The sequence below is a fragment of the Microtus pennsylvanicus genome, chromosome 13 (genome assembly GCF_037038515.1).
Source record: "Microtus pennsylvanicus isolate mMicPen1 chromosome 13, mMicPen1.hap1, whole genome shotgun sequence".
In the NCBI taxonomy this organism is placed as follows: Eukaryota; Metazoa; Chordata; class Mammalia; order Rodentia; family Cricetidae; genus Microtus; species Microtus pennsylvanicus.
Genome location: NC_134591.1, coordinates 68,867,708 through 68,894,022, shown reverse-complemented (window position 1 = coordinate 68,894,022; position 26,315 = coordinate 68,867,708). Strand labels below are relative to the sequence as shown.

The following is a 26,315-nucleotide window of genomic DNA, read 5'->3' as shown; positions in this document are numbered from 1 at the left end:
ATACAGGGAAGGACACCCATTGTAGGGGTACACTGGCCACCAGCAGTCGGTGGGTCTTAGATGGGACAGCGTCCTAATGTGGAGGCTTCAGTGCACCAGGGAGCAGGGTCCCCTGCTTGGCTTGTCTGAGCTGCTAACTGTTGGAAGCCAGCTCCTAGGCGACTGGGAATGCTAACTGGGCTGTTGGACTCAGCAGAGCCTCTCTGCAATTCTGCCTCTGTCTTCACTGGGGCCTCTACAAACCTTTCGCAGCTGATCTGTAACACAGCACACATGCACACATGTATATACACATAGATACACGAACAATGCTGTGACAAGTATCCTGAGATACCTGAGAAATAATATTAGTCGTTAGGATCGGAAGAAAATTATCTGACGTTGTCAAGGGCCATGTTTGTGAGTGACTTTGTAACCAATAATGACATAGCTTATGAATTTATTGTCAATTCAGTAAAACCTGATTTGTTGAAAGACATAATCTTTGTCTGAAGCATAGTGCTCATGACAGAGAGAACAGGTCGTGTGGGGTGGGCGCTGTGCTGGGCAGGTCCTGTAGGCAGGGGTGGGCACTGTCCTGGACAGGTCCTGTGGGCAGGGGTGGGCACTGTGCTGGGTGGGTCCTGTGACTGGGGTGAGCGCTGTGCTGGGAGGGTCTGAAGAGCAAGGGTGGGCACTGCTCTGGCCTGGGGAAGGGGTACCAAGGGCAGGAACTGGGCCATTATCTGATCGTGAAACTTATTTGGTTTTGCTTTTCCTTCTGATCTCAGAAACCCTGCCCTGCCCTCCACCCCATGCAATACTGAGTGGACCCCTTGTCAAAGAGACAGGAGACCTTTTGGCGGGGATAGCACCATTTATTAAGAAAAGATCAGATGAAGACCACGGGGGTTCCCTTGAGGACCCGAGGCCAAGTATCCCAACAGCCGTAGTCTGGGTCTGCTTACCCCTCAATTGGGCCCTCAGGCTTCCGGGTGGGCAGGGCATCACCCCTCCTCCCCTTCCCAATCTGAGGCCTCAGCTGCCCCCACCAAGACACTGGTCTTCCTGATTCCTGCTCCCCCACGCCCTGGGCCTTCACCTCCAGAAGAGTAGGGGGTACGGCCTGGTGTGGTGGGACTTCATTGCTGGGCTCTGCCTAGCCGGTGGGGCGGGGAAGAGTTGGTCTCCCTTGCAGCTCCTGAGGGCAGGGCCCTGAGCTGTGTGTGGGTAGTGGTGGGGAATGCAGGTGGAAGTGGGCTGGGTGGGAGGGAAGGCTGCCAAGGACATGGGGTTTCTGGCTAGGTGGGGGTGGAGGAAGCTGGGGTGTGGCCGGGTGGGGAGTGAGCTGCCTTCTGTTCCCAGCACAGTAGCTCAGGCCACTGCAATGTCCCCACATTCTGTGTGACAGTGAGGTGCCAGGTGGTAAACTGAGGTTGGCACTCAGAGCAATGAGGACTGTCCTGGGGCTGCTAAATGGACAGCCCAACTTTACTTTGAAGTGGGGAAGGAGGTGGAGCAGTTTTGAGCCCTACCGGCCTGACATCAAGTCCCAGTGGCCTTCTGAGGAAAACCTCTTCCAGTCCACCTGCCCTGCCCACCAGCCTTGGGGCTCTGCCCACACACGTGGGGGAGCTGGCGCACCCACCCTCCAGTCCAGCCCAGGGTGGTAGCAGCAAGCGTGGCATTGCCTCAGTCTCTTACAAAAAGTCATAATAATATTAATAATAATATACTCGACATTGTCAGGCTGGGTGCTGCCCAAGAGTCCGTGGGAGGGAGGCGGGTGCCTATGAGGGGCAGGGACGTGTGTTGGCCCCTGCTTGGGCACGATGCTGCAGGTCCAGGGGCTGTGGGGGTGGGCCTCCAGGCCGGGCTGAGTGCAGCACCAAATTCTTGATACAGCCTGTGATCCCAGAGGAGAACTTGGCTCTGGTGAGTGTGGCCACATCTGGGGCACCACCTGTGGAAGAGGAGCGTGACGGTGGGTCAGAGTGGCAAGGAGGCCAGACTGTAGCGCTGAAGGCTGCCATTCCCTCCCCGGCCTGTCTCGACACCCTGCGGGGTACTCACCAATGAAGACCATATCCTTTGTGTTGACCGCTACATTAGGACCTGGGGACCGGCCGCTGACAAGTTCCTCACCGTCCACTTGGATGGAGCCTCTTTGGCCCTCTCTGCAATGTGACAGGGTCAGGCCCATTGCCCTGAATTCCCATCCTCCACAAATGTCCTCTTCTTGTCATTGAGACTCACCATAGGTGGACAAATCTGGCCCCTGCTTACTCTCAGGTCCCTCCTCACCTACTGGTTATACACAGTCACCTTCTGAGTCCCAACCTCAGGTTGCTTCTCTTTAAAAAGTCAAGGCTGGGCTTGAATTCAGGATCTTCTTGACTTTACCTCCCAAGTTCCTGGGTCACAGGTGTGCACCACCCTGGACCCTGGTGGAGCTCTGCTTGCCGGCAAGGTGTCCTTCCCACATCACCTTCTCATTCGGTCTCTAGGATCTCCAAGCCTCCTCCTCTTTACCCTCCCCTCTGGAGGGTGAGCTCCTGGTCCCATGCCCACCTCTGGTCCCTTCCCCTAGTGCTGAACTGGATTTCTTACCGCAGTGCCGTCACCCGATGCCACTCGCCGTCATTGATGGGGTCCTCAGAGACAAGACGGGCCTCCCCACTGCCCAGTTGGTAGCTGGGGAGATCCACGAAGGTGTGAGTTATGGGGTGGGACAGGAGGTTAAAGGTGCAGATGGCATTAGGGGTGTATGGCTGGGACACCTGGAGCTCCAGCTTCCCGTGGGAGAAGCCAGGGATGGAAGAGGGGGGATGGAGGTGCTAGGATTCACCTGAAGACAAGATGGCCATCTTGCAGTCCAAGGCTAATGAAGTCTTTGCTGCGGCTGGCCTCTCTCACCTGCCAAGGAAACGTAGGGTCTCTAGGGTCCCACATTGGGGAGCTGAGACCCTGCAGGCTGTCACCTCGACCTTCCTGTCTGCACTTCCCCAACCAGGAGGCCAGTTTCCAGCCCCAGGGATCCCAAGACCCCCAGTTGGTTGTCCACTCACCTCACCCTGCCAGAGCAGGAGCCCATTGGCTGTGCTGGTCCGAACCTCGAATTCAATGGTCTCAGGTGCTTCAGGAAGGCTGGGGAGAAGCGGGGAGTGTGGGGGCGGGGCAGGAAGCAGTGGGTCAGGGGAAGCCTGAGTCTCAGACTCCTGTTAACCCTGCTGGACCCAGAGGGTCAACATCACCTGTCTTACCTCCTGGAGAAGATGTTGCCGGGGAGGCCTAGGAAGCCATTGTCGTGGAAGTAGGCTCCATATTGCCCAGGGGCATCTGTGCAAGAGTAGGGGACAGTGAGTGTGCACCACTGTGCCCATCTCATTTTATTATTATTATTATTATTATTGAGCTTGTGTATATGATGTGTGTGTGTGTGAGAGAGAGAGAGAGAGAGGTGTGAGTGTGGGCGTGATTGTGTCACAGTGTGTGTGGCGCTTGTGCAACAAATTTAAGGGGTCAGTTCTCTCCTTCCATCAAGGGTTTCAGAGATCAAACTCAGGGCATCAGGTCTACACGGACCCACATTTTTACTTCTTTTTTTTAATTTTTAAATTTTATTTATTTGAGATGGGGTTTCTCTGTGTAACAACCCTGGCTGTCTGGAACTCATTCTGTAAATCCGGCTGGCCTCAGATTCACAGAGCTCCACCTGCTTCTGCCTCCCAAGTGCTGTAGGTCTGGAGTCACAGGCAGTTGTGAGCTCCCTGATGTGGGTGATGGGAACTGAACTCGCGTCTTGGTAGGAGCCTCCAGCCCTCTGAACTGTCTCCAGTTCCACACATTTTTACTTTTAGGTATGAAGAATTCCAAAGCATGAGCCCTGGACCGTTCAAATGTGGCACACAATAAATGCTTGCTGACTGAAGGATCTGACATCAGAATAGTTTGAAGGCCATCCCAAGGTCACCTTGCTGATAAGTTGTTTATGACTTTGTCCTTCTTTGTTCCTGCCTATCTGGGCCCAGTGAGCTCCTCCCATGGGCTTGTTTTACTTGAGGACCCAAACTGAGGTATAAATAACTCAAGGAAAAGGGCTGAGAGACCAAGACCCGTTTGCCTTGCTGGCCACAGGGAATACTTACCATTGCCTCCACTGCCTTCAAGGTGCCAGTCAGACTCCACTACGTTGTACCCAGCGCCTGTGGGGAAGGGTGGGATCTAGTTGGTGGACACAGATACCCAGTGACTGTGTCTGGCCCCAGAGGAGGGTGGATACAACTCAGAGTAAGTACCTTGTTGGCAGCGTGGACCAGAGAAGCCAGGAGGACAGAGGCAACGGGTACCCCGGCAGGTGCCACCATTCAAACAAGGCTCTTGGAGCTGGCAAGGGTTTTCCTCATGCTCACAAAGGTCTCCTATGGGCCAAGGCAAAGGCGGGTGAGCAGGAGCTAGAGTTACCCTCCGACCCTTGGACCCACGTCCTGTTGTGTCCTGGGCTGGCTCTGGTACCTTTAAAGCCATCTTGACAAAGGCACTGGAACTCATATTCACCCGCAGGCATGCATGTGGCGCCATTGCGGCAAGGCTGGCGCTCACACGGGGAGCTGTCGTAGCATTGGCCCACACCCTGGCTGCCCAGGAAGCTGTAGGTAAGGTCCAATCGCTTGCCATTCACAGACACCTGCGGGCAGAGGAACACCGAGGAACTCATGGGATGTGGAAGGTAGACACATGGGTGTGTTAGCAGAGAGAGCCTGCACTGGAAAATGTCTGGGAAGTCGGGCATGCAAAGTAGCGTAGGACCCTGAGTGTGGGAGGCCTTGAAGCTGAGTACCTTCTACATAGCCAGTTCCCAACATGACTTTAAATAGTAGGGACTTTTTTTTTTTTGGTTTTTCGAGACAGGATTTCTCTGTAGCTTTGGAGCCTGTCCTAGAACTCAGTAGGGACTATTATTATCGCTATTTTGAAGAAACCGACTCAGCCGAAAATGTGTAGTCCCAGGACCCTGTGAGTGGTAAGTGGTCCCACAGTGAACCTCCCTCTGTCCCTCTGGGGGCTACTCCTCACCTCGCCCACACAGCCATGGAAGTGGGCACTCATATTGGTGGCTGGGGACAGCTGTATGGAGGGCTCCACGCCCCCCAAGTAGAGCAGCGTGTGCAGGTTGAGACCCTGGCTCTTTCCTGGTGAGGAGCGCAGCACAGGGCGCCCTCCATCCACCCGTAGGCTGCCATCTTTGTTGAGGCGCTCTGCAGACACTCGGTGCCAGCGTCCCAAGGCCAGTGGCTCATGGCTCCGCAGAACAGCCAGACCTGACGAGACCATAGGTGGCATTGGGTACTGGAGGGACCCTGACACTCCCCCACTCTAGGATGTGATTAGTGGGACACTTCTCATATATTTGCCAAATCTCTGATGACAAGTTTGTGCTGGACTTGAACTCACAGAGATCCACCTGCCTCCTGAGTGCTGGGATTAAAGGTGTGTGCCACCACTGCTTAGGGGTGGCCTTTAAGTCACACAGAAGGTCTGGCTCCTGTCTTACCCCATCTTGCCTCTTGGCAACATGGTGACCCAAAAACAGTGCAAAGCTTGGTACCCAGGCTCATCCACACGAGGCACTCAGTGCTTACCTGACCCTAGCTCATAGCGGAACTCCAGGTGGCCGCCAACCATCGCTAGGGACACAAAGTCTTCCACGGGCCCACTCTTGCCACCACTGAACAGCAAGAGACCATCAGGTGCCAGCGGCTTGAACTCCACATCCAGGCGTAGCTCATGGTGGGTATTGGTGAGAGCCGGTAATACCAGGTAGGAGCCAGTGCCAGACATAGATGGGGTAGTCACCGTCACACCTGTAGCAGCGATAGCTTAGCTAGGAGCAGGGGCAACAGCAGAGTCCTGGGCAGGAGTCCTCCCTTGCCCAATCCCCTACCAGAGCCTCAGGACCAGCCCTGACCATTAGGCTGAAGATTTCTGGGAAGAGAGAAGAAGTCCTCTCGGGGAATCCCAAGTAAGGGACTCAGGTTAGACAGTAGTGTAGCCAGCTGGCGTTAACATCTTGCTTTAGACTAATTTTACTCCTCACAGGACTGTGATGGCCCCAGTGTGCCTTGGATAACGTCCCCAGCCATCGTAGCGAATACTCACCTTCCTCACACCTCATCCCTGAGCGGCCCAGGTGGCAGCGACAGGTGTAGCCTCGACCATCTGGACGGTTCACACAGGTGGCGTCGGGCCCACAGGCCTCTGGAGACATAGTGAAGAGACAGGGAGATAACTCAGCAGGGGAGATTATTGTGCCTAAACTAAGCCTCCCACACCCCTGGGGACCTTGTTAGCCTGGGAAGACTGTCCAGGTCCTTCATAAGAAGGACACTGTCAGAGAGGACCTGCAGGGACAGCTGTGGCATTAAGTGACTGTATCTGTGTTTGTTTTGCTGTTAGGCAGTCTTGCTTTGCAGCCCTGGCTAGCCTGGAACTTACCATGTAGTTCAGTCTGGCTTTGAACTGGTACACGATCTTCCTGCCTGTGCCTCCTGAGTGCTGGGGTTATAGCTAAGTGCTACCACCCAGTAGGCTTTTTGTTTTTTTAGATTTGTTTTCATTTGTTTGTTTGTTTGTTTGTTTGTTTGTTTATTTATTTATTTTCCGAGACATCGTTTCTCTGTAGCTTTGGAGCTTGTCCTGGAACGTGATCTGTAGACCAGACTGGCCTCAAACTCACAGAGATCCGCCTGTCTCTGCCTCCTGAGTGCTGGGATTAAAGGCGTGTGCCACCACCACCCAACTTTGCTTGCTTTTTGAAACAGGGTTTCGTGTAGTCCTGGTTGGCCTCAAACTCACTATGAATCTGATGACCTTGAACTTCTCACTCCCCTGCTTCCATATTCCAAGTGCTCGGACTACAGACAGGCACAGTACACCTAGTTTATGAGGTACCGGAGACTGAACCCAGGGCCCTGGGAATGCAAACATTAGGCAAATACTCTAACCATTGAGTTAAATCCCCAGCCCTGTTTATGGTTTCTTTGAGACAGGGTCTCTCCCTTTGTCATCGAGGACTGCCGGGAGCTCATGGTAATCCTTTTGTCTCAGTCACCCATATCCTGGGATTATAGATGTGTGCCACCATGCCCAGATTGCAATGGCAAGCTTGGGGTGGGGTCAGGGCTGTAGCTAGGTGGCAGTGCACTTGTCTAGCATGCGCAAGGCCTTGGGTTCAATCGCAGCAAATACATTCACACACAAGACTGTGCCTATGTAAGAGTGCAGGGTACGGGTGCCTGGCTCAGGTAATGGGTGGGGGCAGCAGAGGCCTAGATGGCAGTGTCTGGGCTACTGAGAGAGATTAGTTACCATCATGGGAGGGCTCTTAAATTCTTGAGGAGCAGGAGGAATGGAGAGCTGGAGTGGGGTACTCACCTGGGTGGCAGTGCAGGGCTTGTGAATGCTCACAGCGGCTGCCAGTGAAGCCAGCAGGGCAGACACATCTGTAGCTGCTGCTCTCTGAATCATGGCATTGGCCCCCATTCTGCAAAGCAGTAACAGACATCAAGCCAAGGAGACCACAGTCCTCTCCCTCCCTCTCCCCCCGCAGGGGCAAGCCATGACTCAGGGCAGCAGGGGAGTGGTATAGGAAGAACCACCTGGCAGGGTCGGTCCTGGCAAGTAGGGCAGTGGGAGATGCCATGTGTTGTGAGGTTGAGGTCGTGGAAGATGATCTCCTCGCCTTGGATGCGCAGCTCACGCACACAGCCTGGAGGGGGAGGCAGGATTGGGGGAGGCAGGGTGAGCATATGGAGGGACGGGAAGTTAGTCAGCTGCACTTCATATCTACTGTGTTCCTTTAGCTCGGGCGGCTCTATAACCATCTGGGAAAGCTTAGCTAGGGAGGTGGGGAGAAGAAAGCTCACCAACAAAGCCACTGCTCAGCCCAGCCTTCGGGATGGCACCATAGTCGGGATAGCCACCCAGATACAGCTCCTCATTCAGGTCTAAGCCTTGGAACTTGCCCTGTGGAGGTGGGTAAGTCAGGTCCAGCTACTGGGGTAGGTAAAGGCTGGGAACCGGAAACAGGGGACAGGCTGGCTCTCACCTGGGAGGTTCCGTTGACAGGGGCCAAATTGCCCACAATCAAGGATCCATGAGTGAGACTTCGGAGCAGGGTCACGGTGTGGAACTGGCCTAGGGCCAGCGGTGTGGGGTGGCGAATGGTGGCCATGCCAGAGCCTGCATCAAATCTGCTCCGTAGGGTGGGGCAGGGGCAAGAGAGAGGTTTGTAAACACGGCCTCAGACAGACCCAGGCTGGGCAATGGATCCAGGGGAAGAACAACATTCCCCATGGTCCTGGCTTTGAAATTCTCTTTGATTTGTTTTTCCCTTCATTACCCAACCCAAGCTATCCCCACCTCTTCTGAAAGTTTTCTCCTTCACCACCTTTCGGTGGGAGCATCCCCAGAGCAGGCTCTTAGGACTGGGGGGAGTTCTCTGCTCTGAGGCCCTGCAGACCAGTCCTTAGCTTCACTGCATTTCCTGCTGAGATGGCCTTGCTTTTCTTTGTTACGGTTTGAAGTCCCCCAGCTAGAGTGGTCGCTGCTATAGGGAACAACCTATCTTGTTCTGTTAATGCCTGTAACAGCACCTGACACATGGCAAGAGTCAAGCAAGTAATTATTGGATGGATGAGTGACTGGTTAAAGGATGAGTGAGAAGATGGACGAACTGATAGACCCATGAGTGACTAGATGGATGGGTGGATGAGTAGAGGAACAGGTGAGGAGAATGAATGTTTGAAGATGGGTGGGTGGGTGGACAAATGAGATAGAGAGATGGATGAATGAATTGATACATCAATGGATAGATAGATGGAGGGAGGGATGAGTAAATGGACGGACAGGTAGATAGATGGATGGGTGGATGAGTAGAGGAACAGGTGAGGTGAATGAATGGATGAAGATGGGTGGGTGGATGGACAAATGGGATAGAGAGGTGGATGATGGGTGGATGTATAAATGGATAGATGGATGGATAGAGGGATGAGTAAATGGATGGACAGGTTAATGAATGGATGGATGGGGTAGATGATGGATAGGTGGGTGAATAGATGTATAAATGGATAGATGGATGAATGGAGGGATGAATAAGTGGATGGACAGGTGAATGGATGACTGGATGGATGGATAGATGTATAAATGGATAGATGGATGTACAAGTAAGTGGATGGATGGATGGATGGATGGATGGATGGATAGACGAACGGATGGATGGACAGATAGGTGGAAGGATGGATGAGATAGATGGGGTGGATGATAGATGGATGAAAGGAGTGGATAGATGAAAGAAGGAACAAGTACACGGATGAGTGGAAGAATTCTGCCTACAGTAGAAGACCCCTCTTCTGCCTGCTCAGGATAAGGTGCCTCATTCAGTAGACTGACTGGCCATCAAGGGAAACAGTTGTAAACTCTTTCTATAGCTTCACCATAGTATAACTCAGCCCAATGCAGAATACGTCCAACTAAAACCTGTGTCCAGTTCCCAGTCCATCCCCCCTAGAAGATGGAGGGAGAGATCTCACCGGAACTCGGGCCTTCCGCCCACAAGGCCAAAGGAGATGAAATCAGGCTGCCTGTTGGCCAGGTTGGTGGGACTCCCTGGGATCCGCTTCTGCCCATTGTACAGCAGCATCCCTGGAGGGCATAGGAGTGTGAGCAGTCTCCCCTCTGGTCACCAGCCCTCTGTCACAGTCACCTAAGTTCTTGGGCCAGTGGTTTTCAACCTTGCTAATGCTGTAACCCTTTAATACAGTTCATGTTGTGATGACCTCCAACCATACCAATTTTTTTGTTGTTACTTCATAACTGTAATTTTGCTACTGTTATGAGTCATAATATAAATATCTGATTGCAGATGGTCTCAGACAATCCCTGTGAAAGGATTGTTCGATCCCCCAAAGGGATTGTGACCCACAGATTGAGAATCTCTGTCTTGAGCCTTTCTGATCTATGATCCCTCACTCCAGAATGTGGTTAGGAACCTCACCATCATAGCTTCAGTGACCTGAGGAGAAGAGCCTTGCTAAGAGCTCCGAGATAGAACAAACTTGTTGGGCGCGCATCTTTAGGGTGTGTCTGAAGGAGGGCAGGGAGGCAGAAACTCACCTGAGTAGAGAAGAAGGCCTGGGCAGTGAAAGTGAGAGACCAGCAGGATGAGAGAATGAGGAGAGAGAGAGAGAGGGGTTCATCAGATAAGAAGAACATTGAGCAGGACAGGAAGATGGGCCAGGAGGGCTGGGCACCAAGGCAGCCATGCAATAGGACCAGGTAGAGGCCGGAATGTCACAGAGAGACTGAAAAGCAAGGGGGCATGAGAAACCCAGTGGACTCTGGACAGTTCAGGGCTTCTGTTGGGATTCCTACTGCGATGACAAATCCAAGAGACAGGTCCCCACCCCACCCCAGGCCAGCCTCCAGACCCACTGGGTGCCGGTTTACCATCTGCAGAGTCTGGGCGGAAGGTAATCTTGATCTCAAACTTCCTGTAGGCGTCTTTGATGGTGGGAAGTGGCAGGAAGGAGTAGGGTGTCTGGGTGAAGTAGGGTACCACTCGCTCTGCAGAGAGAAGACTGTCAGAGAGACACCTGTGGACGAGTTAGCACATGCTGCCCATTAGGGCTGAAGTTGTCCTACCTGGCACCTGCAGATAGGCGAAGGCTTTGACCTTGCCCTGCCGGTTGGTGGCAGTGCACACATAGGTGCCGGCGTCCTGGGGGCGAACTGAGGGCAGCATCAGCATGTTGTTCTCCAAGCGGCTGCCGGGTGGCAGGTCACCATCCACCTACAAACACTGACACTGAAGGCCTGATCTTGGCTCATGCCCCCTACTCTGCTCCAGGACCATCTTCAAATTGGGCATTCATTCTTGACCAGGTCCTGTGGTACTGAACCGGCTCAGAGCCTGTCCTAGCCAGGAGGACTGTCAGCTGGCACTTGCCCAACATTTACCTTGCTCCAGGTGATGGCAGGAGTCGGGTACCCTGAGGCCATGCATGGGAAGACAGCCGCAGAGCCAGCAGGTACTCGGACCTCTGGAGGAGTTGAGATCTGAGGCAAGGCTGAGGGGACAGACAGACGTCACCCGTGTGATGGTATCCGCCAACTTTGTGCTAACTTATGCTTTCTAGACTTTTTTTACTCTGGGAGAGAGGCACTGCGTCCACTGTACGAATCGGGGGACTATGGCTCCTCATTCCTGGTTGGACAGAGGCGACCAGGCTGGCTGATATCACTTCCTGCCTGAGCGGACATCTGTACAGCTCGGGGGTGGGGAGTGGAGGAGGAGGGAAACGGACGGGCCCTGAGAAGGGGGCACTAGGGCAGCGTATGTGAGTAGGTGTAAAGTAAGTCTCAGAGTTTGAGGTTAAAAAAAGTAGTTTATGTCTCTACTGTGTTTCTACAGGGTTTTACTTCCATGGTGTCTTATTTATTTATTTATTTATTTAAAAATTAATTTATTTATTTGTGTGTTTACATTTGTGTATGTGTACACATGCCAGGCATGTGTGTGGAGGTCTCAGAGGACAACTTGCAGGAATCGGTTCTCCTCTTCGTGGGTCCTGGAGCTTGGCAGCAAGTGCCTTTACCCCCTCTCCACACCCCCATTTTTTTTTAAAAAAAGGCTGGGTCTCTTGTAGCCCAGGCTGGTCTCTACCCATTCTATGTAGCACAGGGTGGGCTCAAACCTATGATCCCCCTTGCCTACACCTTGGAAATGCTAAATTATAGGAGTATGTTTATTTATTTTGAGATGGCGTCTTACTATGTAGCCCAGGCTTGCCTCAAACCCAAGATCTTTCTTCCCCAGTCTCCTGTGTGTTGAAATGGCAAGAATGTGTCACTACTCTCTGTTTAACACTGTCTGTTTCTTTAAAGTCTACCATTGGACTAGGGTGGGGGTCTCCTCCATCAGAGTCAGGGTTACTTCTCCTCCTTTTCCTGGAGACAGGGTCTCATTTACCCCCCCAGCTGGCCTGAAACTTGTTCTATAGACCAGGCTGGCCTCAAACTCAGAGAATGGCTTGCTTCTGCCTCTGAAGCCAGTGAGCCCAGAAATCCACCTGTCTCTGCCTCCCCAGAGTCCTGGAATTAAAGGTGCGCCACCACACCAGGCCTACTTTTTCTTCTTGATAGCCCTTGGCATGCCACTTGCTCATATCCATTCATTTGCTGGAAAAGCTATCCCTTAAATATAGACACTAGGAGATCCCCAGGATAGCACAGAAGGAGAGATGTAGCAGAATGGAGCTGGCAGCCCCTCAAGGTCCTGTCCCTCCCATGTCCCTTCCCTAGTTCCTAGTGGTCTCTACCTTGTACGAGCAGCAGCACGTGGGACTGGGTGGTACCAGCAGCATTGGTGGCCGTACAGCGGTACTGTCCTGCATCAGCCAGATCCACATGGGCAATCCTGATGACACTTCCACTTTGAACAATTCCAGGCCTTAGGTGTCCTCCAACTTTGCTCCAAGTTACCTGAGGCTTAGGGTCACCCAGTGCCAAGCACTCAAACTCCACAGAGTGGCCGACTACCACGGAGTGCACAGAGGTGCGGACATTGATGAGCACCGAAGGCAAGGCTGGAGGAGAGGCAGGGTGGTGAGCCCGGCTGAGGAAGGCCAAGGTTGGAGGAGGGACAGGGAGATGAGCCAGGCCACACGAGGTCAAGTCTGGGAGAAGGACTTGCTTTTCGTGTGGCCACTCACACACCCAGTTGCTAAGCGTCTATTTGTCCATGCACTCGAGAAGCTGCTAATTCAGTCTGCACTGCTCTGCAGAGCACCCGCTCCCCTCCCCTCTCTGCCTCCTCACAAGACTTGTCATGGCCATGACACCGGGCAAGGTGCAAGCAAGGATAATAGAATAATTCTCTATCGTGTCCATTTACAGGGTTTCCTGGGGAGCAGGGGCAGATCCCACCACCACCCCTTTCTTATCTCTGGCCCTGCTCTTAGCAGAGGCCAGACGCCACCTCCTACCTTGCACAATTAGCTGGGCACTGGCCTGGGCTTGTCCCCAAGGCCCATGGGCCTGACAAACATATGTCCCTTGGCAGCTCTGGTCTAAGTTCTGGATTCTGAGGAGAAAGAAGGGTGATATCATAAGTAGAGCTATGGAAAATGTTTGCAGTTGTGTGAGTTAAAACAGACAGGCCACAGGACTGGAGAGATGACTTGAAACCAGGTGTTTAATCTCTGGGTCCTACATGGTAGAAGGGCCAGTGCCAATGACCAGGATGTAGGTGGACAAGGTAGTGTACCGCAGCATCTCATATCTGTCTGTTTGTCTGTCTGTCTATCTATCCATCTATCATCTATCAACCTATCATCAATATCTATCTATCTATCTATCTATCTATCTATCTATCTATCTATCTATCTATCTATCTACCAACCTATCTATCATCAATATACATCTATCATCTATCATCTATCTATCTATGATCTATCTATCTATTAATCTATCTATCTATCATCCATCAATCCATCCTCTGTCTACCTATCTGTGATATTAGGGATTGAACTTGAGGCCTCACACATGCCAGGCCAGTGCTCTACCAATGAGCTACATCCTCATTTGATTTCCACTTTATTTGGAGCCATGCTCTCAACTAAGTTGTCTAGGCTGCCCTGACTCACCCTGTAGCCCCTCCAGCCTCCCTATTACAAGTCTGTGCCATGAAGCTTGGCTACCACATCCACCTCAGACACAGATTCTTGCTCTAAGCTCTCTGTCACACTGACTTGAGGTCTCACAGTGACTGAGCTGCAGATCTCTGGCCCCATTTTCTTGCGTTCAATAACAGTAGGGGTTTTAATAAACTCAGGGTTGGGCACAGCGGCTCCCATCTGTAATTCCAGTACTTGAGAGGCTGAGGCAGGAGGAGGCCAATCTGATCTACATAGTGAGTTTCAGGCCAATCTGAACTACAGAGTGAGACCTGGTCTCAGAAATACCAAAATACCAAAACCAAATAATACTAAAAAACAAACTAAACCAGAATAGAAGGAACTCAGCCCACTGTTAGCAGATGGCCTTCCAGGTGCTAAGAAAGCACTAAGCATTTTAGAGAAAACAGTACTTCAATTTTCTTGACCATTGTAAGAACTAAGGCTCAGAGAGGACAAGCAGCTCGCTCAAGGACATTGCTCTGTGGTGGGTCCTATAGGTACGTAAAGTGACTCAGCCCCACTGAGCCTTAGGTTGGGAGGTACCTGAGTCCAGTCCACACCCAGCACCGCTCACCGGAGGACTCCATCCTGTACACTGTGTCCAGGAGGCAGCTGACCTCCCTCCTTGAGCCATCGAAGGTGGGTGCCCCGCTCATTGGGCACAGCACAATGGAACTCAACGCTGGCCCCGATGTTCTTGGTCTCTAGCTGAGGAGTGACTTGTACGGTGTGTACGGATCCTACCGGGATGGAAGTGCCAGGGAGATCGCCGGAAGGACCTGTGGAGACATGGGAGGGTGACTGACTGACGATTGATTGATTACAACAGGGTCTCATGTAGCATAGGATGACCTTGAACTCTGAACTTTGTGTTTTCCTGCCTGAATGCTGGGATTACAAGCACAGGTCACCACATCTAGTTATGTGGTGCTGGGGATTGAACCCAGGACTCAGTGCATGTTACACAAGCATGAGCCATATCCCCAGCCTAAGTGCATGAGGTTTTCCATATAGGGTTTTGAGATGAGGTCTCTCATCTGATGTCCAGAATAGTTCTGAGCTCTTAGGCTCCAGGGCTCCCTCAGCTGGGTATCTTGATGAGCTTGGACTAAGGTCCACACCATCACACAGGACACCTAAGGTTCTTTTCTGTTTTTTTCTTTTTCTTTCTTTCTTTCTTTCTTTTTTTTTTTTTTTTTGATTTTTGAGACAGGGTTTCTCCGTAGCCTTTGGTTCCTGTCCTGGAACTAGCTCTTGTAGACCAGGTTGGTCTCGAACTCACAGAGATCCGCCTGCCTCTGCCTCCCGAGTGCTGGGATTAAAGGCGTGCGCCACCACTGCCCGGCTCTAAAGTTCTTTTCTATACATGTATGTGTCATATCCCTAAAATGCTTGGGTACCAGGATACCCTCATCTCAACATTCAAGGGACGTTCTCAGATGGCCTCTCTAGCCAGACAACAAAATCCTTTCAATACAAAATCATTCTTGCTTGTTCTTGTTCTCACAGTCAATCATTCGATGACATAAGGGCCAGTGTGGGGCTGCGCCCTTGGATGTGGAAGGTGGCCTAGGACATGAATGGCCAGGAGGGATACACTTTTTTTTTTCTCTTTACATATGAGAAACACTGAGGTTCAACATGAGATAACATAGCTAAAGTTATCTCTGAGGTCACAGTCCAGACTCTTGACCAGTAAGTTAGGCTGTCTGCTGCTTCTGGACTTTTGTGTCCAAAGACTTGGGTGGCTCTGTAGTAGCCCACAGGGATGTTAGAGTCCTCTTAGTCATGCTGGGGTCCTGGGCCTGTAAGAGATGGTCCTATTGCCGGGCGGTGGTGGCGCACACCTTTAATCCCAGCACTCGGGAGGCAGAGGCAGGTGGATCTCTGTGAGTTCGAGACCAGCCTGGTCTACAAGAGCTAGTTCCAGGACAGGCTCCAAAACCACAGAGAAACCCTGTCTCGAAAAACAAAAACAACAAAACAAAAAAAACCAAAGAGATGGCCCTGTCACTTATTTGCTGCTCTTTCAGTCAAATGTTTACTTTCCTGAGCCTGCGGTGGACAAGCTCAGGGCTGCTGGGACAATAGGGAACAGGTCTTACTCTGAGTGTCCTTCCTGTCCGGCCCGTGAGCTCATTTCCTAGCAAGTACAAAGCAGGGTAGAAAGTGACCTGAAAGCTAGGGAGCTGAGAACAGTATTGGCGGGAAGGTCTTCCTGGACAAGGAGGCTACCTTAGGTCTCAGAGCAGGACACTGAAGATGGGAAACAGCTGGAGGCCTTTGTGTCCCAAGTGGACATACCGGTCAAGAAAAGGCCCACAGGGAAGCTAACCCCTGGCTTCCCACTGACACTCCAGTTGCTTACCTTGGACCAAAACTTGGGCAAAGGCCTCAGCCGAGCCCACCTTGTTGGAGACCTGGCAGCGGTAGCGACCAGAGTCTGCAGGGCCTGTGGGCTCCAAGCGTAGAAACTCATTTCTGGCAACAGCCCTTTCAGGGAGGATGCCGTCCACACGGCTCCACTGGAAGGTGAGTGGGTGTGTGCCGTGAGCCAGGCACTGCAGCTGAACCAGCTTCCCTGGCTGCACTGAGGTATGCTCTGGAATTATGGTGGCATATGGAGGACCTGAGGGATACACAGAGAGATCAGGTGGAATAGAGCAGAGCTCAGGATCACAGCCGGTAGCTGGATCCATGTAGTGCAGTCAAGCCCGTAGGGCCCAAGAGGAGACATGGGTGGCTGCCAGAGCAGGCTTTGGAGTCCTCTAGATAGATAGGGATTCTGCCCAAAGAAGAGCTTGGCAGGGGAACATAGAGCCCCGTGCACCACAGACAGAAGTCAGGAGAGAGTATGGAGGACTTACTCTCCACGTGCAGGACAACAGTGGCTTCAGCATGCCCAGCAGTGTTGGTGGCATTACAGATGTACTGGCCCGAGTCCTGCTGGGCCACCCGGGGAATGACCAGAGTGTTGCCTTCTACCCGGTGCTGCCAGGGCAGTGGGGAGCGCAGCTTGGACCAGTGGATGGTGGGCGGGGGGTTGCCTATGGGGTTGAAGATGGCATTGGTCACTAGGTTGTTCCAGGGACCAATCAAGTGTGGGGTGATAGGAAAAGGTTCTAAGCGACCTATCCCTCCATGGGATTGGCTAAGTGGATGCTTCCTGGGTGTGGCATCATCATGGGAGAATTCAAAACCCCAGGGCTGTCCAGCTCGGCCTTTCTGTGGGTCTCCACTACACCTGTGGCTGAGCAATGTAGAGTGGCCGTGTGTCCAGCCTCCAGGGTCAGCTCAGCTTCTTCAACTTGGACCTGGGGGGCACCTGGGTCCACAGTGCCAGTGTCCACGATCACCTCCACCTGCTTCTGTGCTGTGCCCAGCGCATTCTGGGCTAGACACACATAGGTGCCTGCATCTGATGGCTTAGCTGATGAAATCTAGAAGAAAGCAGAGAACATTGATATTGATTCCTTCCTTTGCATTTTGATTATTGTTTTTGTTTTCTGAGCTAGGGTCTTACGTAGCCCAGACTAGCCTCAAACTCTATGCTTGATGGCAATCTTGACCTCCTGACCCTCTTGCCTCCACATCCTGATGCTTCAAGTACAGGTACATGTCACCATGATTTGCTTACGTGGTTCTGGGAATCAAATTTAGGATTTGGTGCATGATAGACAAACAGCTGAGCTATATCCCAGATGCCTTCCTTCGTCTTTAGCTCCTCTGTGGGCTGCTGGAAGGCTCACCTTCATGACTTCCCATGAGACCCCCCTCCCGTTGCTTAGCTACCAACCTACCCATCATCCAACTACCCATCCACCCAGGCTTCTGAGCCATTCCTTCTTCCTTTCCTTCTCTCTTCTCCCATCTTCCCATCTACCCATCAAGCTCTTCTTCTCTGTCCACCTACTTATGCCCCGTCTAGGCACCTGCTTCAGTCAGCTCTTAGGAAGGACCTCAGTCCCAGACGTGGAGCAGGCCCAACCTCACCTTCAGCATCGCATGGCTATTCATGAGCCCAAACATCCGCGGCTCCAGTTTGACAGGGGTGCCGAGTCGGGTCCAACGGGGGGAAGAGCGGGGCTCCCCAGCACTGATGCACTCCAGGGTGATGTCTTTACCCATTTTCACATGAACAGGGCCCTCGGGGAGCACAGACACTGTAGGAGACCCTGAGGGAGGAATGACATTTAGAGCTTTGGGTTATATAAGGCAGTGGTGGGGCAGGTTTTAAACCTGTAAAAGTTGGACTGGCAAAAGGGGAAGAGCCATGGGTTGGTGTCTCTCACCTTGCACACTAAGATTGACGACACTCTGTGCCACACCATATGCATTGGAAGCCACACAGCGATAAGCTCCATGGTTGCTGGGCCGGGTGCCCACGATGGTAATGATGGAGCCATTGGGGCTGATGTGCACATTGTCTGTGGGGTTGCATTGGGAAAGGGTGATGGTTAGTGTTAGCTATCACTTGACAGATCTAGAACCTCCTAGGTGACGGGCTTGGGAGAGATTATCTTGACAGACTAACTGGTATGGGAAGTCATACGCTAACTGTGGAGAAAGTTACTCCCTGGGCAGGGAATTCTGGACTGCATAAAAAGAGAGAGTGAAGGCCAGGGGGTAGTGCGCACGCCTTTAATTCCTGTACTCAGGAAGCAGAGGCAGGCAGGTATTTGTGAGTTCAAAGCCAGCCTGGGTTTACAGAGCTAGTTCCAGGACAGCTAGGACCATTACACAGAGAAACCCTGTCTCAAAAAAAACCAAAATAATAAGTAGTGCTGAATAGTGGCTTTCATTCATCCCTCCCTACTTCCTGACTGTGGATGTGCTGTGAAGGGCTGCTTCGACTTCCCTGCCTTGACGGAGCAAGCTGTGGCCTGAAATAACCCCTATTTCCCCCCGAAGTTGCTTTCATCAGGGTATTTTATCATATCAACACAAAGGAAGGGAAGGCCAGGGAGGGATCCTTGATATGTGGGCAGAGGATTTGAAGTCACAGATGGCTGTAAGAGGGAGCCCTTGGAGTCTCCAGTGTCACACTCCATCACCATACAAATGGGTTCAAGCCTCACTCAGAGCCACTCGAGAACACGGTATGGGCCCAGCTTTCCACCCTGACCTTCACACGGGATGGCCCTCCCTGCTGCCTCTAGCTCAGGCAGCTAGCCACTCACCCTCCAGCTCCTGGTTCCGGGTCTTCCACTCCAGGTTGATGGGTGTTGCTCCGTCGTGGATGAGGCACTTGAAACTGGCATCTTGGCCCTGCTGCACTGTCATGCTGGGCGGCTCAATGGAGATGACGGGACTCCTGAGGCCTGGATAGAGTCCGAGGGTCAGATTCTAGGCTCAGTTGGGTGGGCAGGCTCCACTCAGGTACCAGGTCCTGCCTGGGCACCGTCCCCTTTCCCTACTCCGGGCATTCGCCATACTCACGATAGGAAGATCCTGCACTGGGCGGGACTGTGATTGTGAAGGAAGCTTCATGCTCAGGGCGGGAGCTACCAGCCACTTGGCACACGTACTCGCCAGAATCAGCAGGGGAGATATGGTTGAGTCTCAGCACGGAGCCATGAGTCTGCAGAAGAGGAAGAGAAGGAAGCCATCAAGGGTTCTGGAGATGAGGTAAGTTTTGAAGTGAGGCTTAGGAGCTAGCCCTGCAGCCATGGGCTAAAGGAGCTTCCAGCATGGAAGTCCTATCCCTTCCCTTTACTGAGAGGGAAAAGGGTTCAGATGCGAGCTGTGAAGCAATGCTAGGAGGAAAGCCTTTCAGCCAATGGTCTCTTGCTCTGGGGCACTCTTCCCCAGTGGGTACCTCTTTCCCATGATCCCATGGATGCGGGAGTCTGCATGAGGCTAAGGTGCAGAGGAAACCACAGGAGGAGACCTTGCTAACCCTGGGCTTCTCCCCAACCTGACCGAATACCTGGTGTCGTGCAGGCAGGCTGCCCCCTCGTTTGTGCCATGTGACCTGGGCATGGGCTTGCCCTGGAACCACACAGTTTAGATCCAGAGTTTGTCCTTCAGCCACGTGAGAGGAGGAGGACTCTATATAGACAGGTTGGGCCAGTCCTGGGGCTGCAGGAACAGAGATGGGGAACAGTCAAGGCTCCTGGGGTGAGGGCAAGGACCTAACTGTGGTGATCTTCTTCAAGGTGACATGGATAAGCCATATCAACCAAGGAGGTCTCCCTCCCCTGGGTTTGAGGGGTCTTGCTGAGAACTGGGTTCCCAATGATTGAGGGTGTCTGAAGGATTAATGACCCAGGAACAGATTATAGGAGCTTTGCTCTGGGTGGGCTTGATCCCCAGCCATAGGAAAGCCAATGCCCCAAGAACAATGCCATGCTGACAATTGTCTGTATTTCAGAATTTGAGACAGAAAGGGATACCATGAGTTTGAGGAGAGTCTGGGCTACAAAGTGAGACCTTGTCCCACTCCCATCCCCCCCACCCCCCAAAAACGATAACAATCACAAAATCTACCAAAATAAAAGCTCTATGTGACAAAACAAGGCCAGGAGAGCGCCACCCCCAACCGCACCCACGGCTCCATGTCACTCACCAGGGATGGGGCTGGGGTAAGAGGCCTCGATGGTGACCAGGACAGAAGCCTCCAGAGTACCTGAGCTGCCAGTCACCTGGCATGAGTACTCGCCAGAGTCAGCTGGGGACACACGGTTCAGCCTCAGTATGTGGCCATGGACCTGGATAGAGGGGAGAGGGCGGGGAAGGGCTGGGAAGCCTCCAGGTGCCCCACTTTGGGCCACATTCAACTCTGCCTCTTATGCCATAGATGGTAGAGTTTAGGAAGTAGGGTGTTGAGGAAGTGGTGTCCTCTCTTATCTCAAGGTGCTGGGTACTGGTGGTGAACCTGTTGTGCCCAGTCTGTTTGCAAATGCTGGCTGATGGCTAGGGCCACCCTCCCTTCAGGGATGGGCTGAGGAAATGAGAGTTGGGGCTGAGGAAGAGGGGCACATGCTGTTGTCTCCAGGCTCTGTACCTGGTGCCCAGCGGGCAGACTGCCTCCACGTTTGTGCCATGTGACCTGGGCGTGGGCCTGCCCAGGAACCACACAGTTTAGATCCAGGGTCTGCCCCTCAGCCACTCGGGAGGAAGAGGTCTCGATGCGGATGGGCGGGACTCCACCTGGGCCAGGGCACAGCTAGTGGTCAGTGGCTAAGGCGGTTCAGCCTCTCCCGGGGTGCCCTACTGTGCAGACTGGATTTGAAGGGAGGGTTGGCTTTTTTCCCTTTCCGGGCCCCTCAGACTTGGAGGGTAGGACTTCCTGAGGATGGGGGTCCCTCTTTCTCCTAGCCCCACCCCCAGAGTCTCTGTGCCAGGCACATCCACAGAGTCATCGATATTTCCCAATCTCCAATAGGCGGTAGGTAGCTAAGAGCTCAGACCTTGGGGCCAGACAGCAAGAGCTCAGCTCCTAGCATGGCCACTTAGTGTGTGATCTTTGAGAAGCTACCTCTGTGCCTCCATTTCCCCAACTGTAAAACGGAGAACAATCATCCCTCCTCAGGGCTAACAGGATGAAATGCGGTTACCATGAAGATCATGAGGATTGGTATCTAGGCAACTCACATCCCATCTGATCAGTTTCCATCATGCCTGGGTCCCTGACCCCCACCACTGTCGGTTCCTGTGTTTTCCTTTAATTGAATCATTTGTAAAACATTTAAGTTCCTAGCCTCACTAGTACTAGTAATAACTACCACGAACCACAACAGAGGCGCCACAGTTGTTGGTATACAACCACAACTAATGGATACGCTCACTAAGATACACCTCAAATGACTTCTAACACCCGGCAGGGCATGTCCAGGCTTTGGGAACTCACTAGATGCCCTAGACATGGAGATAGTAGAGGGTAAAGACCCACTATTCTTCATCGAGGACAGTAATGTGAAGAGGCAAAGTTCTTTGTGTGACATTTCCAGATCTCTCCAGGTGGGGACATTGGAACCCAAGTGCACTGATACCACACTTGAAAGTTCTCAAGCCCGTGAGAGAGAAAGGACCCACATCGTATGACCCGGCCCTCTGGTGTGGGACAACGAAGGAGGGCAAGAGACAGGAGGCAGAAGTCTGGGACTCCAGGTCTCACAGAACCTTTCTTTTGCCCAACTCAGCTGCTGTTCTCCCTCCCTCGTCTCTCTTTCCAGGCCCATCCTGGGATCCTCACCAGGGACATGGCTGTTAGAGGTAGATGCTGTAATGGAGACCAGGACCGAAGCCTCCAGAGGGCCAGAGCTGCTCAGGACTCTGCACACATACTCGCCGGAGTCAGCTGGGGACACCTGGTGCAGCCGCAGCCTTGAGCCGTGGGTCTGGTCAGGGGTGGGGCAAACAGAGGAGCAGGGGAAAGATGTCAACCAGGAGGCCTGGGAGGTTGGGAGCCAGGGTGCAGCCTCCAATCCAGGAGTGTGAGGTCATGCCTCCTATCTGGGCAGAGCAAACCAGCCAGCATCTCTCTCGTTTCTTTTCCAGTTTATACCTGATGACGAGCAGGGAGGCTGCCCCCTCGCTTGTGCCATGTGACCTGGGCGTGGGCCTGTCCAGGGACCACACAGTTCAGATCCAGGGTCTGTCCTTCGGCCACGTGTGAAGAGGAGGACTCGATTCTGATAGGTGCTGCACCGGCTGGGGCTGAGGACAGAGGAGAGCAGGTGGGCTTACGTCAGATTCTCAAGTGGGGTTTAGGAGCCACAGAACAGGAAAACGGTAGCCCTTAGTCGTCTCAATGATCCCTTGGCAGCACTAATAGGGAGCCAGACACTGCTCTAAGGGCCCACCTCCTTGACTACTTAACCCTTTCAATTCCAAACCCTGGGATGATAGAAATGGCCTCTTATGTGGGCTTTAGTTTTTATTTATAGGTATGAGTCACCATGCTTGACATAATATGAAATTTTGTGTGTTTATATGTGTGTTTGTGTGGCAATCAGAGGTCAACCCTAGGTGCTGTTACTCGGAGCCATCAATCTTGATTTTATTCATTTACTTATTTATTTTGGAAACAGGGTTTCACTCTGTAGCCCAGGCTGGCCTCCAACTCAAAGATCTGCCTGCTTCTTGTCTCCTGAGTGCCAAATCTTGTCATTTTGAGACAGGGTCTCTTGGACAGCTGGCCAACGAGCCCTCCTGCCCCTGCCCCACCCCCACAACAGGACAACAGGCTCTCAGCATCACATCCAGTTTTGTTTTGTTTCCCCCGCCCGAGACAGGGTTTCTCTGTGCAGCCCTCGCTGTCCTGGAACTAGCTCTGTAGACCAGGCTGACCTCAAACTCACAGAGATCCACCTGCCTCTGCCTCCCGAGGGCTGGGATTAGAGACATGCCCCCGTACATCTTTCGCTGACAAGAGACTGAGACTATAGGCCAAGTGTAAGTTCCTCAGTCCCGGAGCGACACAGTAGGATTTGAACACAGAGAGCCTTTGTCAACCTTTGCCCTCACCTCCCCCTGGGTCTGTAGGCTTCAACTCCAGACTCCTCTTTCTAGGGAACTGTTTTTCCCGGTCCCTTTCCGGAGTCAGGAGTCAGACTCACCAGAGGGGCTGTTGTTGCTGGGAGAGACGGAGATCACGATGGAGGTCTCCTGGGCATCAATGTTGTTGTTGGCTCGGCACACATACTCGCCGGAGTCAGCCACTGACATCTGGTGTAGCCGTAGCCGAGAGCCATGGGCCTGGGACGAGTAGGGATAAGACAGAGCGAGCTGGGGTCAGCAGCCACAGGGCCCCCACTGACTCCAGCTTCCCTTCCCAGGCCTGCTGAGGCTGTCTCATTTAGTGTCGTGTATGTGTGCTTTTGTGAGTGCGGTGTATGTGAATGTGTATGTGCCGGTTGATGCACATGCCTGTACATGCGTGTGGAGGACATCAGGTGTTCTCCGCCACCACTATCCACTTTGTTCCTTTGAGGCAGGGTCTCTCTGTGAAAGTGGAGTCTTCTGCCAGCTAGGCTGGCAACCAGCGGTCTCTGCCCACCTCCATGTTAGGATTGCAGGCAGGCACCGGACCATACATGGCTTGTTATGTGAGTGCTGGGACTTGAACTCAGGTCCTCACGCAGACCACAGTGGCCTTGGAAGTTACTATACAGCTGAGGATAACTTTGAACTTGTAATACTTCTACCTTCACCTCCTGAGAACACAGCATAATTTCCGGTTGTATGCAGGGCTAGGGAGAGAGACCTCAAGCAACGCCAGTGCTCTACCCGCTATCCTTAGTCTGCTGAGACTGCCTTTCCTCTACCCAAAAGTACAGATGGTTGGAGGGAGAGCCCCTGCCACCCCATTGCCTCAGGTCCTCTCCGTACCTGGTGTCTGGAAGGCAGGCTGCCCCCACGCTTATACCATGTGATGGTGGCCTGGGGCTGCCCAACCACCACACAGTTCAGATCCACGGTCTGTCCTTCCACCACTGTGGGAGATGAGGTCTCAATCCTCATGGGTGGGGAGACACTGGGCACTGGGGACAGAGTAGGGGAGGCAAGGGAATGTACTCAGATAACAGTGACAATACTGGGGGGACCTCTGTCTCCCCAACACTCCCTCGCCCAGCCCTTGTCCACCACGTTACATTCTCACCATGGGAGGGACCTCTGCTCTCGATGGTGACAATGAGTGAGGTCTCCTGGGAGCCAACGCCATTGCTGACATGACACACATACTCTCCAGAGTCCGCTGGGGTCACTTGAGGGATGCGGAGGCGGGAGCCCACAATCTGGAAGAACACATGGCAGTGGGTGAGGTGGAACCTAAGTACCATAGACCCCACAGCCATCGGATTCTGGAAGTCCCCTCCCCGACCTGGCTTGGGTACACTCTGCAGCAGCCTCAGGGACTTCTTAAGGCTGCTGGTATGACCCCTCTGGGTCCCGTGGAAGAAGCTGCTAGTCTTTGTGCTGTTCCTATACTTCACCCCTCCAAAGGCCTTCTGACAGTGGGTCCCACCTGTCACACCCTGCTGTCATTTAGTATGTCAGCTTCCCTTTAGACCACCAGCTGTATGCAGCGCCAGGCACAAGCAGTGGCTTCAGAGGAGCTCGAACCAGGGCCAGCGGGATCAATCTACACCCCAGCGCCAGTCCGAGTCTATTCAGCAGAGATGCTCAATGTTTTTTGAGTGACTGAATGAGCGAAGGATTAGGGGCTAGACTTCACTCTGGACTTCCTACCTGATGCCGGCTGGGTAAGCTGCCTCCACGTTTATACCAGGTGATGGTATGGGGGGCGTGGCTAGCCACCAAGCAGTTCAGTTCCAGAGTATGCCCATTGGCCAGCGAAGGTGACGAGGACTCGATGCGAACAGGGTGCACCACACTCTGGGCTGGGATGAGACAGAATGCAGGCTGAGGGTGTAGCCAGGCCCCTCGCAGCCCCTGCTAGTCTCTGCAATCACTAAGACACTCACAGTGGTAGGGGCTGAGCTGCTGCTGAATGCTGACAAGGACAGAAGCTTCCTGGGTGCTGGAGCCACTGACCACACGGCACACGTACTCCCCGGAGTCAGCCGGGGTCACCTGGGGCAGTCTCAGCCTTGAGCCATGTACCTGAGAGGAACGGGATGGAGGCACCAGATTCAGAGACCAGCATGTCGGCCATCCACCAGCCTAGTTCCCTAGTTCCCTGGCTCCCTCCCAGCCTAGCTAGCTAGGGATTGTACAGACTGGTTAAATCTCAAGACTGCCATGAGATTGCACACGCAAGCTTGCTGAGACTCAGCCAGCACTGGCTGACAGGAAGTCCATTTGGCAGGTGACCTGAAGAATCAGAGAAGTCAAACAATAGGCCCAAGGCTGCCCAGCAGGTGAGTGGCAAGCGTATGGGAACTGCAAATGCTTGAATTCACAGCCTGTGCTCTTTACTTCCTAGCTACCAGGGATCTCTGGGCCCTTCCTTAGCTTCCCACCTCCTACCTGATGCCGGGCAGGGAGGCTGCCCCCACGCTTGTGCCAGGAGATCTGGGGGTGAGCCTGTCCAGCAACAAGGCAGTTCAGATCCAAGCTCTGCCCTTCTGCCACATGGGAGGAAGATGACTCGATTCGGACTGGAGGGGTGACCCCAAGTGCTAGCAACAGAGGGCAGAGTGTCAGCCTCCAGCAGACGAGAGGTGTGTGGCTGGGACAGGGGCCCACTGGACTCATGGGGGCACGGTAGGCAGTGTTGTCTCTGGGGTCTGCCATGGCTGTGGTGGGCGCTTCCTTGTGTGGTATCCAGTCTGTCTGCTTCCCATTCCCTCCCAGCATGGCTACTTACCAGGCACAGAGCCTGCAGGCTCAATGGTGACCAGGACGGAGCTCTCCAGAGGCACGGGCCCTCCCTCCACTCGGCACACATATTCTCCTGAGTCGACAGGAGACACCTGGTGCAGCCGCAGCAGTGAGCCATGGGTCTGCCCAAGAGAGCGTGGCATCAGGGGGGAATACCCTCAGGACCCTAACACAACACCTCCAACCTGCTGCCCTCTGTGAGCCCCAAGGCTTGGCCCTCAGCTCTGGGTCAGTTCAGCCTTGTGCTAGGAGTGGAGGTCGCTGGGAGAAGCCCTGGAGAACAGGCACGCTTCTTCCCACCCTGCGTCA

At 53.2% G+C, this 26,315-nt stretch overlaps 1 protein-coding gene across 9 annotated transcripts in view; it reads right to left on the bottom strand.

Moving 5' to 3' along the window:
* Nucleotides 1-422: 422 nt before the first annotated feature.
* The window catches only part of Hspg2 (heparan sulfate proteoglycan 2), a 101,056-nt gene continuing 75,163 nt past the window's right edge, over nt 423-26,315 (bottom strand). For 7 of the 9 annotated variants that reach the window (XM_075946554.1, XM_075946560.1, XM_075946561.1 and 4 more), the window contains 43 exons: nt 25,993-26,128; nt 25,653-25,804; nt 25,148-25,286; nt 24,912-25,063; nt 24,322-24,457; nt 24,051-24,202; nt 23,279-23,417; nt 22,225-22,376; nt 21,913-22,057; nt 20,722-20,867; nt 20,284-20,425; nt 19,645-19,796; nt 19,155-19,296; nt 18,896-19,036; nt 18,008-18,142; nt 17,709-17,890; nt 16,960-17,155; nt 16,583-16,762; nt 16,084-16,344; nt 14,290-14,494; nt 13,023-13,120; nt 12,357-12,623; nt 10,996-11,105; nt 10,681-10,828; nt 10,486-10,602; nt 10,153-10,170; nt 9,570-9,681; nt 8,087-8,231; nt 7,905-8,004; nt 7,638-7,747; nt 7,414-7,522; nt 6,139-6,237; nt 5,622-5,843; nt 5,056-5,300; nt 4,495-4,666; nt 4,278-4,400; nt 4,128-4,184; nt 3,243-3,318; nt 3,048-3,126; nt 2,828-2,895; nt 2,590-2,673; nt 2,053-2,156; nt 423-1,942 (listed from right to left, as the gene is read on the bottom strand). In XM_075946554.1, coding sequence (XP_075802669.1) covers nt 1,770-1,942; nt 2,053-2,156; nt 2,590-2,673; nt 2,828-2,895; nt 3,048-3,126; nt 3,243-3,318; nt 4,128-4,184; nt 4,278-4,400; nt 4,495-4,666; nt 5,056-5,300; nt 5,622-5,843; nt 6,139-6,237; nt 7,414-7,522; nt 7,638-7,747; nt 7,905-8,004; nt 8,087-8,231; nt 9,570-9,681; nt 10,153-10,170; nt 10,486-10,602; nt 10,681-10,828; nt 10,996-11,105; nt 12,357-12,623; nt 13,023-13,120; nt 14,290-14,494; nt 16,084-16,344; nt 16,583-16,762; nt 16,960-17,155; nt 17,709-17,890; nt 18,008-18,142; nt 18,896-19,036; nt 19,155-19,296; nt 19,645-19,796; nt 20,284-20,425; nt 20,722-20,867; nt 21,913-22,057; nt 22,225-22,376; nt 23,279-23,417; nt 24,051-24,202; nt 24,322-24,457; nt 24,912-25,063; nt 25,148-25,286; nt 25,653-25,804; nt 25,993-26,128 — 6,021 coding nt within the window. In that variant the 3' untranslated portion in view covers nt 423-1,769. The remainder of the gene's footprint in view (nt 1,943-2,052; nt 2,157-2,589; nt 2,674-2,827; nt 2,896-3,047; nt 3,127-3,242; nt 3,319-4,127; nt 4,185-4,277; nt 4,401-4,494; nt 4,667-5,055; nt 5,301-5,621; nt 5,844-6,138; nt 6,238-7,413; nt 7,523-7,637; nt 7,748-7,904; nt 8,005-8,086; nt 8,232-9,569; nt 9,682-10,152; nt 10,171-10,485; nt 10,603-10,680; nt 10,829-10,995; nt 11,106-12,356; nt 12,624-13,022; nt 13,121-14,289; nt 14,495-16,083; nt 16,345-16,582; nt 16,763-16,959; nt 17,156-17,708; nt 17,891-18,007; nt 18,143-18,895; nt 19,037-19,154; nt 19,297-19,644; nt 19,797-20,283; nt 20,426-20,721; nt 20,868-21,912; nt 22,058-22,224; nt 22,377-23,278; nt 23,418-24,050; nt 24,203-24,321; nt 24,458-24,911; nt 25,064-25,147; nt 25,287-25,652; nt 25,805-25,992; nt 26,129-26,315) is intronic. The other 2 variants (XM_075946556.1, XM_075946563.1) reach the window with 1 other exon arrangement.